Source organism: Vanacampus margaritifer, chromosome 8 (assembly GCF_051991255.1).
Source record: "Vanacampus margaritifer isolate UIUO_Vmar chromosome 8, RoL_Vmar_1.0, whole genome shotgun sequence".
Classification (NCBI taxonomy): Eukaryota; Metazoa; Chordata; class Actinopteri; order Syngnathiformes; family Syngnathidae; genus Vanacampus; species Vanacampus margaritifer.
The window spans coordinates 16,650,155-16,662,660 of NC_135439.1; the positions used below are offsets into that span (position 1 = coordinate 16,650,155).

Genomic DNA, 12,506 nt, shown 5'->3' on the forward strand with positions numbered 1-12,506 from the left:
CCCCAAAAAAAAAAAGAAATAAAAAGGACAGACATGACGGTAATGATTTTTCAGCTCTCCTTCTCTCTGCAGACAGCCCATGGCACTTTGCTTTCACTGTCAAGTTCTACCCTCCAGACCCCTCCCAGCTCACTGAGGACATTACCAGGTAGCGTGTTCAGTATGTTAATTCAAGGATTCACAGTTTGCAATTTTGAATGTTTGCTAAATATGTGTGTTTCTATAGAAGTACTGTAACCATTTTCAAGGTACATTTCCCCACGCGTTAAAGCAAACCAAATCCCTCATCCCTTTTTAAGGATTAGAACTGGAATGCTACTAACAGGCGAGGATTTACTGCGCTGAATGCACGTTGGAGCTTGCCTTTCCTCTGCCATGTTTGACTGCCAAAGCCTTTCCTCTCCGCCCCTTTTTTCTCGTCTGACAGATACTACCTGTGTCTGCAGCTGAGGGATGACATGCTGTCAGGTCGGCTGCCGTGCTCGTTTGTCACCCACGCCCTCCTGGGCTCCTATTCGGTCCAAGCTGAGCTCGGCGACTATGATCATGACGAGCACATGTCGGACTATGTCAGCGATTTCTGTTTCGCTCCCAATCAGACTCGTGAGCTGGAGGAGAGAGTCATGGAGCTCCATCGAAACTACAAGTACAACCCGGCACCGCTGTTGTATAAATATCATTTCAGTCTATCAAACTCTTAATAATTTATATTGTATTTCTTTTAAATTCATTAGTGTTCTGTTTGCTACAATACATATTTCATCACATTGTCTTGTCATCTTATTTTAGAAATGTCATTAGTATGAATTTATGGAGGACCAAAACTGCCCAAATTACAAATAGATAAATGACTAAATAAATAAACAAATTAATAAAAGTGAAAATAAAAACGGATGCAAAAAATATAATAATAATAATAATAAATGTAATGAACAACTATATAAATATATATATATATATATATATATATATTAGAGCTGTCAAACAATTAATTTTTTTAATCAGATTAATCACATTTTAGAATTTTGATTAATCACGATTAATCGTTTAATAACAAATCGCTTTTTTATCTACATTTTTTCCCCCGCCAAATTTGAAGAGCACCGGTTATGTGTTTATTCTTTTGACATGTTATGTGGACATCTTCAACATCTTTTGATCCACTGCACATGCTCATCCTTCTCTTTTTCTAATCAGCTAATTTACTTGCATGATTTAAAATGGAAAAAAATGACCCCGATATTTTATTTATTAATTAAATGCTTTACTTTAATGCATGAAATTATGTTTATTGCTCAAACACAACGTGTGCTACCTTAAACGTAGCCATCCGCTGTCACGCTAAAGGCTAATCTATGGTCAAAATTAATAGTGCGATTAATCTGCGTTAATTCATGATTAATGCGATCATTTTATGTGATTAATTAATCAATTAATGCTTTAACTTTTACATCACTAATATATATATATACATATATATATATATATATATATATATATATATATATATATGTATATATCAAAAAATAAATATAAAAATAAATGTCTAAATAAATCCCAAAATAATAAATATGTCAATCAACAAATAAAAACGCTCTGCTCTCACATTTATTTATTTCATGCAGCAGACGCTCTGTCAGGTCGAAATGTTATTCAAATGAGGGGGCGGTCCTAAGTGTGTCTGGGGTTGGACTCCCCTGTTGCAAACCGCCTTGAGTGAGTGGGTCGGTCTTGCAACGACGGAGTCCAACCCAAGACATTGTGTGTAGTCATTGAGTGCTAGCATATTCAAAACAAGTTTAGTTTTAAAACTAAATGACCTTACCGAGTAGTTCTGCTCTCAATGTGCAAGATAAGGGCTTTATAATTGAAGACTGTGAACATGCCTATTGATGTTGGTTACAGATTTTTCTACCCACAGGGGTATGACTCCAGCGGAGGCTGAAATTAACTTTTTGGAGAATGCAAAGAAATTGTCCATGTATGGGGTGGACCTGCACCACGCCAAGGTTGGCTGCATGGATTTTTAAAAACATACTTTTTCAGACACTCTTTACTCATTTCTGTTTGTTTGCTGACTCATTTCCCCTGCAGGATTCTGAAGGGATCGAAATCATGTTGGGTGTCTGCGCCAATGGCCTGCTGGTTTACCGCGACAGGCTGAGGATCAACCGCTTCGCTTGGCCAAAGATCCTGAAGATCTCCTATAAGAGGAGCAACTTTTATATTAAGATAAGACCTGGAGAGGTACGCATCCTTGCGAAAAATAACACGGTCAACACACATATTTGGTGCCAAGTTTAAACGGTTTTATAGTATTTTGATGCCATTGAATCCCAAAAATGACATTGTTTTTTTTCTCAAATTGGCTCTCGCTTTTGAGGTATTCTAGATTATTGTTTTGAAAAAGTTATGACATTCTCTTTCAGATTTGATGAGGCTAAATCTGTCTATTCAAACATGTCAATAGAGTATTCTTTCATTTTTTTATGCAATATCATGAAAGATGGAAATCATTGTCACAGAGAGCCTTCTATATGCAAATCATGTTTTATGTGAAAATGAAGCAAAAATTCATAAAATTAGGCAAGATTAGCAGTAGATAATAAGACAAACAGGGGACATGAAAGCACAAACCCTAATTTTAGTAATGATCCAAACCTTTCGTAAACCATCAAAACATGTTAATTATCATTCAATTAATTGTAGAAAATATCAATATCTTAAAAACTGGAGCCAATTCAAAGAAACTGATTTTATTTTTGAACTCAGTAGCCCAATATAACCCCAAAAACATAAAAATATATATACAGTATATTTGGCACTTGGGTGAAAAAAAAAATGTTGGCCAGTGTAAACTAGTGCATGTTACATAATAAAAGATACGTGTACGGTATTTGCTTCAGATGAATATTTGGGAAAGTGTCATCGTAACTTACAGGTACTCTGTACTATATGGTACATATTTTGCATGCAAGCTGTTTACAGATAACGACAAGGAGATCTTAAATACCACATAAGTAATCTATTGGTTTGGGAGTTTTAGTATTTGGTCCCTTTTGCCACTACAAGTGCACAAACATTTGGAAAAGGCAACCCGCCCTACTTCAATTTTTCTATTCTCAACAGATGCCAAAACAACATGACCAGATTGCAGTGTAATTATAGTACAATGCATCTATTGCAGGCTTCCCCAATCCTGGTCATCGAGGGCCAGAGTCCTGCAGGTTTTAAATGTTTCAACACACCTGATTCTGAAGCTCAGGATTGTTATCTGGCTTCTGTGGTGCTTGCTGATGAGCTAATTATATGAATCTTTTAGTATTACTACTAGATAGGTAGATAGATGGATCGATCACAGTCAATGGATCAAAACATATGCAGATACATAATTCCCAATACAGTAATATTTGAATCACTCATCTACCTGGTATACATTCTGGCCTTGCCAGACCATGTTAAGGGTTATCCTCATCCTGAAAATCACCGTGTTGGGTTGTATGCACCAGGCACAGTTAAGTGACAGCCACACAGTGAGCCTGTGATTGGGCCAAATAAAGAGTCCCTTCAAGAGAGCTGCTGCAGCTGCAGCCGTGAAAACCTCTTTCCCCATTCCTAAACGTGATATATATATATATATATATATATATATATATGCAGATGTAACAAAATGATTAGATGCAGTGACAGCAGTTGATTGAACCCAAAAGCAAAGATTGTTACTGATTTCACTATCAATGAAAATGAGAGCGCTAACAAAATATATATAACTTAAAGAACCTTCTCATTTGCCCAATTGCCACTCATGTTATACTTTTTGTCCACTCCTTCCAGTATGAGCAGTTTGAAAGCACTATTGGTTTCAAGCTACCTAACCACAGAGCTGCCAAAAGGTTGTGGAAAGTCTGCATTGAGCATCACACCTTCTTCCGGTAAGAATCGATATGCTTTTATCCTGACTGGTCCTGATTGGAAAATGAGATGAGATATACAGTACATATAAAGATGGAAAGCCTGACTGAAAGGTGTAACATTATAAAAATCACTGCTCAACAAAGCCACAGAGGATTCAATGAATATGCTGTAGGAAAATATTAATGGCCTGGCCTAGGAACTAGGGGTGGGAATCTTTGATTATCTCACGATTCGTTTCAGATTTTTGGGTGTGCGATTCGATTCAGAAAAATCAATTTTCGATTAAGAACAATTTTTGATTCAAAATGACTTGATTGACAATGATTTTTTTCTTCAATCTATAGATGTGCAAGGAATTGTAATGATCTACTCCATTCTGACTCGCTAATGCAAATTAGTGCGCTACTCGTGGCCCTTTTATCACTCAAAAGAACGGCGCCACGCTGCGAAAAAACTACTTTTATTGGAATAACTTTATCGTGACTTTTTCCTTCTACTCTCTAATGTGGCTACAACTTAATAGTGTATCAGACCGGGTGGAACCACACTGCCCCTAAGTGACCAAATCAGGTACAACATGAACAGCGCTCCCAATAAAGGCACACAAACAAAAGGGAGACAGTATAAAACAATTTAAATAAAATAGATTTTGGGACATTTAAAATTGATTCTGAATCATACTAAATGAGAATCGCGATTCTTATGAGAATCGATTTTTTGGCACACTCCTACTAGGAACTGAAACAAACCTGGAGGATAAGCGGTTCAGATAATGGATGGATGGATGCTGTTTTCTTTGAAATCTGGGGGGAAACAACTTGCTCCCAGCTCCAGCATCCATTTTGTCAGGCTGCTTTTTGAACTTGATGTGCTAAAAATATCTGAATAAAGATTCTGCTTTCCTAGGTTGGTTTCTCCAGAGCCTCCTCCCAAGGGCTTCTTGGTGATGGGCTCAAAGTTTCGATACAGTGGAAGAACGCAGGCTCAAACCAGACAGGCCAGCGCTCTCATAGACCGACCCGCTCCTCATTTTGAACGCTCCACTAGCAAGAGGCACTTGCTCTCCAGAAGTTTAGACGGAGGTAAGATGCTCCTCCAATGTACGGCAAGGTTTGCTATCTTGCTGAGCTAATACAACTCTCGTTATCACCACCAGAGTTTTCCCGACCGGTGTCAGCCATGTGTGAGAATCATGATGGCCTCTTCCATCACAGCGTTAGCGAACAGCGTCGTCTCCACAGCCCCTCCGTGGATGAGCAGGAAACTGAGCTGGAGCCCAGTTTGGAACAAGACGAGGAGGATCTGGACCAGGAGGAGGGCCAGGACATGGACAGAGACCAGGATGGAAATGTCTCACCAAGCAAGAAGAAAGAAATTGTGGTGGGCCAGAATTCCTTTAGTCAGTTATCATCACATTAACAGGCACCACATGAGGTTTAGTCAAAAAAACACAACGCAATGCTGGCTTTGCTGGATCTAACAATATCCTTTCCTTTGACTTCTCTCTTGACTGCAGTGCTCATATGTCCCACTTGACAGTGTTCTCATTATGGCGAACAATTCAAACTCATGGCTTTCTGTTTCTATAATGACCTTTCCTATTTTCCTCTTGCTGACCAAAAGGAGGAGGTCGATTCACCAGTTGACAGTAAACAGGAGGTACATGACCTGCTCATTTCATCTCTGTCTGCCTGCTTGTAACCCGTCAAACTATCTTGTTGTCCTTTCTCTAAGACAAGGCAGTGTTCAGCTTAAAGTGGAACTCACCGCCGAACCAGACTCTTGCTCTACCCCTCACTAATAGTTGAAAATGGCGCTCAAAGGGGGCGTTGCCTAGAGGACCGTTGGGTTGCAAATGGGAAGATGTTTGGGTGTGGTCTGGCTGTGATTGACAGCAGCAGTGAAATCTACGATCTTTAAGTTCTATACTACGACAAACTATGCTAAATAAACTGAGCAAATGCTATGCTAATAAATCAGTCACCTGAAAATCGAGCTAAAGATGTTTGCCAAACGCAACTATTCCAACACCCTAAGGAGGCATTTAAATTTAACGAGGCGTGTACGAGACTGAGCCGGTGGGTGACAGAGCGACTATGTCAGTTTCACTGAAGTGATGTCGGTAGTCCATGCTTGTCTAATGAGAGGACAAACTGTCAAATTGTGTTTATCCCAGTGTTTAAACTGAAGATGGCACCACATGGACCGTCTTTGCCCCAAATTCAAGCTTTCAACAACATGCACTAAAATGTCAAAGTAAGGACCAGGACAAGTAGACAGCATTAGTAGACACACGTTTCTATTTTTTGATACAGTTTATCAACCCAAAAAAAATACTAATAAATTGATTTGGTGTTATGTACACCTTTAACCCCTTGTAATCTAGCAATTAGCTATTAGCATGTTTCCACAAGCCACGGCCATGCAAATATGCCAGTAACTCATTTGCTCCCCAAAACGTATAAATATGTTCAATTTAAAATGTGTTAAGTGTCCCAAAGACATATTTATAGTTTTTTTAATGTTGTTTTTATTAAATGCTGGACCATACAGAAAGCTTTAATACAGCCTGTCAACTGCAAAGATCGGTTGAAGAAATGGTAGTTATTACACAAATGGCCAACAGGTGGCAGCAGAGCATAGTAAATGAACCAGGACCATGTTGAAAAAAAACCCTCAATTACTCAAAATTCTAAATGTATTTGCGAATAATGATGGAACTTAGCTATATTCTAATGCTAATTGCTGCAAAATGGAAACAGATAGAAAGATAGAACACAATATTCTGTGGGCCTTGCAAAATCAGTCAAAATCCAGTAAAACAGCCAGGAGCGAAGGGGGTTGCTTCAGTGAAAATGGCTGGTTAAGAAGAAAAAAACAGTAATAGACCGACTGAAATGACTCATGAGATTAAAGTAGCTACTAATCTGTTTTGGACTCACATACACACACAAAAAAAAGATTTATAAGATCAAAAATGTCAAAATCTTTATCTTTGTTCACACATTGATTGAATGCCCCCTAATTTAGAGGTCCGGGGGTAGCCGCCGCATTGTCTCCCCACCCTCTACACGCCCCTGCTTGTCCTCGTTCTGGTTGTTGGTGGCGAGTGCCGAGGCACACCTTGGACTTTTTACCTGCCAAGCGCAGGGCACATATAGACCAATAGCCATTTCCTGTAACATCCACACCAATGGACAATTTCAAGTCTTGAACTTTTTGGACTCTGGGAGGAATCATGAGGAAAACAACAACAATAACAACAACAAACATATGCAAAGGTAGAAATGAGCCTGAGCCGAGATTTGAATCCAAAATCTAAGCCGCCCTGTTGACCTTCTTGTATTGATACATCACACTCATTTGAAAATTTGATTAATTGATTTTGCATAGATTTACTAGAGATAGACCAATATCTTTATTACAAGGCCGATACCGATTATTGTTAGTCAAGAAGGCCGATTTTCATTTAAAAGGAAAATATTGGCAGTCAAATTAGTAAAAATACAATCTCCTTTTCTGGACTATTTTTAAGCATATGCTTATTGAACAAATTTTAAACGTTTTTGTTTAGTTTCTAAATCTTAGACAATAATAGGAGTGCTCCCAGGGTCATCATCAACATAGTTCCCTGAAGTTAACAGTTTTATAATGATCTATTATCGGCCATCAGATTTTTACCAAAAAGCAGATGCCGATATTTGGTAAAATGCTGAATATCGGCACCGATAATCGGCCCAGTCATTAATTGGTCTATCCCTAATATTTACATGTCCTCTGGGTTGCATTTGGCATGGAAGTGTGTCTTAATTTTGCTTTCCTTTCTGTCTGTCTGTGTCTGTCTGTCTATTTGGTGTTCATTCCACATTCCCTGGTCCTGCACTCTTTCCTTCGATCCACTATCACCGCTATCCCTTGCACATTGTCCTTCTCCAAATGAGCAGTGTCAGTCGGATGAGGAGGCCACCCCCCAGCACAAACAGGATGTACAGGTTCATTTCGTCAACTTTTCCCTTTTGCTTTCCATGCGTCTGCACTGCTTCTGCATCATGTAGTCTTAAGCACGTCGTCCAGTTTCACAAACACCCACCATCTGTCACGAGCTCAATGATGAGTGATATAGTGTCTCCCTCACTAGCATCTTCACCTTTTGTGTTCGACATTATTCTCGTGATCAGCTTCTGGCTAGATCATTTTCAAGTTGTATTTTGAACAAAGGCTTCTAATTAGCCCCTCAGTATGAGGTGAACTAGACTTATGATTATAATAATATATTTGATTTGTAATGCACTTTACATTACAAATAAATGTCAACAATAAAACAACAATAAAAGCAATAGTAAATTAAAAACAGTCAATTAAAATCAGAGTAAAAAAAAGAAGTTAAGACTAAAAATCAAAACTCAGCATAGATATCAAACAGAAATCTACCAAAAAAATCAAGATTTGGAGTCCTTTCTTAAAAGCTTCCTTAAAAAAAAACAGACAACAACAAAAACAAATTACGAGATTTCAACTAGGATGGTAAAAAATGGTGTAATAATTTGGTCTTTGTGTATTTTAATCAATAATGTCAAATCACTTTTATCAAGAGACCTGGGAATAGTTAACCTGGGTTCGATCGAAGCTCAGGGGTTTGTTGAGTCTCAGGGTTTGGTGGAGTTCAAAACAGTAGACACACACCCGACTCATATGATTTGTGAAGATACGCCCCGCTTGGCCATCATTGGCTGCAGGTAATCATGCTACATTTCTCGGCCAATCAGTGCAGCAGGGAATTTGGTGCGCTCAGTAGTCGACTTGTGGCTGTTGTGATGGTACGTCGTGTGATTTCTTTAGTATTTTAATCTCTTCATATTAACTATTTCGAGCAAAAAAAGAAAGTGGTCGGACAGATCTTTGTAATATGAATTCACATGTATAACGGAACGTATGGTGCTCCACAGGGTTCAACTCTGGGGCCTCTGCTGTTTTCATTGTACCATTTTTGGGAACCTAACCCCAGCAGAAAATAAGAGTACACTGTATATATTGAACTTAAAATTGTGTTCCTATAAATTCTAAAGGGCTATATTAGTCATTTTGAATTATTATTATTTTTTATTTAATGCGAAAAAGTGTTTTACAAAATAAATGAAGACAAAGTATTAATTATCTTTTCTTTTTGCTGATCCGAAAAAAACGATCCAATCCGTGACTCAAATCCGTGATCCGATCCGAACGGAGACTTTTGCGATCAGTTTCACCACTAAGTATTAGAAGCAGTAGTCATCTTAAAAATAATGTATTCTGCATTATCCTTCGTCTGACATTCTGCATAATTCTCACGAGAAGAGTCTCTCTCGATTTTACCTGTTCATGAACTCGTGCGATGAGTTGAGGACAACTTTCTAATGTATGCTTGACTCCCTTTCTCCTTTCACACATGGCCCTCCAGTTTCTGGATAAGTCACATGATGTCTTGCTGAAGCACCAGGCCAGCATCAATGAGCTCAAGCGAGCCCTAAGGGAACCCAACAGCAAGCTGATGAGCCGTGAGAAGCGTCTGTCATCGTCATCGCCACCCAGCACACCAGACAAAAAAGCTGTGAGTTGGAGCTTTAACATTTCTAACATCAAGTCGATAACTACACTATATGTTGCAATTTAAGTGAACTTTGGTCCATTCCGAAGTGTATTCATATTCCAGTCACCAAAGGAAGCCTATATTTTTGTCCCATGAGAAACCGTCTTTCAACTTTTTCTCTTTCATTGCTTTTAAATAATTCAAACTTGCATTCACTGGGTTGCCTTAACAAACATTTTCTGTGGCGAGATATGTTAGTATATGGACTTTTCCAAACTTTTCACATAAGAGGTGATCTCCTTTGTCTATAATCCTTTTTTTATGGAAACACACATACATTTGCCGTTTCATTGTAATTTAACTTTACGGTAAAGTAGTTTTTTAAGTATTCCATCTGTGCTGAGCTCATTTGATCCTTGAGTGAGATACTGAACTCCTAACTCTTATGATTCATGTTGATGCAGAAGCAAGTTTGACTGTGTTGTATATAGGGCTGTCACTAGAGAACATTTAGAATCGATTATTCCATTGATTATTTTATTGATTATTTTATTGATTATTTTTTATATAAAAAAAAAAAATTCTATTAGTTTATTCACCAATTATTTGAGTTAATTTGGTGTTGTTTAAAGATTTAAACGAAGCCAAACACAGTAAACAACTATTCAGCAATAACACACGAGGAAGTGACATTGTACTCACTGATGTCTTGGGAATTGTGAGCTATTGCTTGTGAAGGGTTACTCGTTTGATGTACACTTTGGAGACGACATCAGGTTCAACTACATTACATACAGTATCAATTGCATCTTATGCAATAACACTCGTTTTTAGATAAAACTATTATTTTTTTTCTAGGGATGCTCAATACCACTTTTTTTTAGATCGATAACAGAACTGACCACATGAGTAGTCACCGATGCCGATACAGAAAAAATCAATGACAGATCATTTTAAAGAGAATACCTCTTTACTCTAAATGTTTTTAAAGTTTGCTGTCTAATGTTTCAACATGATCAATGTATGTTTTAGTACATTTTGTAAGCTACTTCTCTGCTTTGCTTCTGAATTGTTAACTGCTGTTTGTTGATGCTTATAGATGTTGTCTTTCCTTGTGTAAAGCACATTGAGCTGCTTTGTATATGAAATGTGCTATAGAAATAAACTTGCCTTGCCTAAAGAAAGACCTAATTATGCACTTTCCCTTAAAATTGCATGACATTAATGGCAATTTTCTACTCTTTTAATTTCTAATTCCTGATTCAAAGTAAAAGCAGAAGTTTGCTATTTATTTTTTTTTTCAGTTGGATCCGCTGTGTGGATTATTGACTTGAAAAGTTGCATTTTAATGTTGTCCATTTGCAAGTATCACAGACAGAGCAGTATTGTTTAGAGGACTTTTTGCATTAGATTTTTTTTTCTTCTTTTATTTATTTATTTTTTTCCTGGAGCATTTGATTATTTTTGTAGATGTTGGATATACTTTAAAGAGCAATTTTTTGGGGGGCTGATAAACTGTCTACATGTCCTGGTCATATTTTGACATTTTAGCCTGCGTGGCGCCATCTTCAGGTTAAACACTGGGATAAACATAATTTGGCTGTTTGTCCTCTCATAGGACGACGAGCAGAGACTACCGACATCACTTCCATTAAACTGACGTAGTTGCTCTGCTACCCATTGTCTCGTACACGCCTCCTTACACGCCTCATTAGCGAGTTGGTTTGGAATTGTAGCGTTTGCGCACATCTTTATATCGATTTTCAGGTTAGTGATTTATTAGCATAGCATTTGGCTGGGATATAACTGAGAATATTAAATTCTCCCGCATGCTACGGGATTGGACATCCAGAACAGTTTCTTTTAGCGTTTTATTCTCCTTTTTAATGGTTTCCAACTCGGCTGAAACAGTCACGAGAGAAGAGCGTAACTCGGCATTATCACGTTGGAGGTCACTTACCTGTTGGCTGACGAATTCCAAACTTACCCTTAATTCTTTGACGTCCTCGCTGATTAGGGAGAGGACCTCAAGTTTTTTATTTATGGAGTCCAGCAAACTGACCGAAACGTCCGTAGTGGCTAGGTCGTCCGTGTCCGTCGCTGAGTCATTTTTCCTCTTTTTCGAAGGTTTCTTCGAAGTTTTCTCGGCGGAAGGATCCTCCATCGCGCAGCTGAAAAATATCCGTTGAAGCGTTCAAGGTCCTCCACGCTGGGTGGTATTTCAAATCTGCCGGATGAAAGAGAGAAGAGAAAAGACAAGATATATGATGGTTAAATTCAGATTAGTTTAGCATAATAGAGCTAGTTCTGTTCTAGCAGCAGGGCGCCCAGAGAAAAAAAAAGCATAGCATTTGGTTAGTTCATTTAGCACAGCCTGTCGTAGTATAGAAATGATTTAGATCGTAGTTTTCACTGCTACTGTCAATCATAGCCAGATCACGCCCAAACTCCTTCCCATTCGCAAGCGCAACGATCCTCCAAGCAGATATTTGTGAGGGGTGGAGCAAGAGTCTGGTTGATGAGAAAAATAACAACAACAGCACTAGCGGGGATTTGTAATTACATTGTGCCCCACCACTTTGATGCCGTAAATAATATTTTCCCTGTCAGTAGTCATGTGACCTTGTAATCGTTATCACTTTCTCCCCCTGATGAAGAAGCCCTTGTTGGTTGGGCTCCAGAAAAATTGTAGCTTGCGGACAGACAATTTATCAAGCTTGTGGAACATCAAAGATTTTTTGGAGCAGAAAATGTCATCTATTTTGTGTCTTGTTATTTTTCTTTAGAGAGACAGGTAATGTTCCCTGTGACCGAGTCGAGCTGATAAAAGCTTGGGGGTCAAAAAGATTTAATGGAACTCTTGTGTCTGAGGTAGTGGCATTGAGTAGTTGGTCATTTGCATTGCAAATGATTTTGGTTTGTTGTTTTGGAAGTTGTCAAAGAAAGAATCACACATCAAAGTTGTTTTTGATTTCACGACAATAATTAGCACTTGATGTTCTCATAATGTTTTTCATTCACGAGC

At 38.3% G+C, this 12,506-nt stretch overlaps 1 protein-coding gene across 9 annotated transcripts in view; it reads left to right on the forward strand.

Moving 5' to 3' along the window:
* LOC144056015 (band 4.1-like protein 1) overlaps positions 1 to 12,506 on the forward strand; it is a 77,337-nt gene that overhangs the window by 48,834 nt on the left and 15,997 nt on the right. For 5 of the 9 annotated variants that reach the window (XM_077572349.1, XM_077572353.1, XM_077572356.1 and 2 more), the window contains exons 7-16: positions 73 to 148; positions 428 to 646; positions 1,922 to 2,009; positions 2,095 to 2,247; positions 3,835 to 3,932; positions 4,822 to 4,997; positions 5,072 to 5,295; positions 5,539 to 5,574; positions 7,860 to 7,907; positions 9,353 to 9,502. In XM_077572349.1, coding sequence (XP_077428475.1) covers positions 73 to 148; positions 428 to 646; positions 1,922 to 2,009; positions 2,095 to 2,247; positions 3,835 to 3,932; positions 4,822 to 4,997; positions 5,072 to 5,295; positions 5,539 to 5,574; positions 7,860 to 7,907; positions 9,353 to 9,502 — 1,268 coding nt within the window. Of the gene's footprint in view, positions 1 to 72; positions 149 to 427; positions 647 to 1,905; positions 2,010 to 2,094; positions 2,248 to 3,834; positions 3,933 to 4,821; positions 4,998 to 5,071; positions 5,296 to 5,538; positions 5,575 to 7,859; positions 7,908 to 9,352; positions 9,503 to 12,506 lie in introns of all 9 variants that reach the window. The other 4 variants (XM_077572355.1, XM_077572352.1, XM_077572351.1 and 1 more) reach the window with 4 other exon arrangements.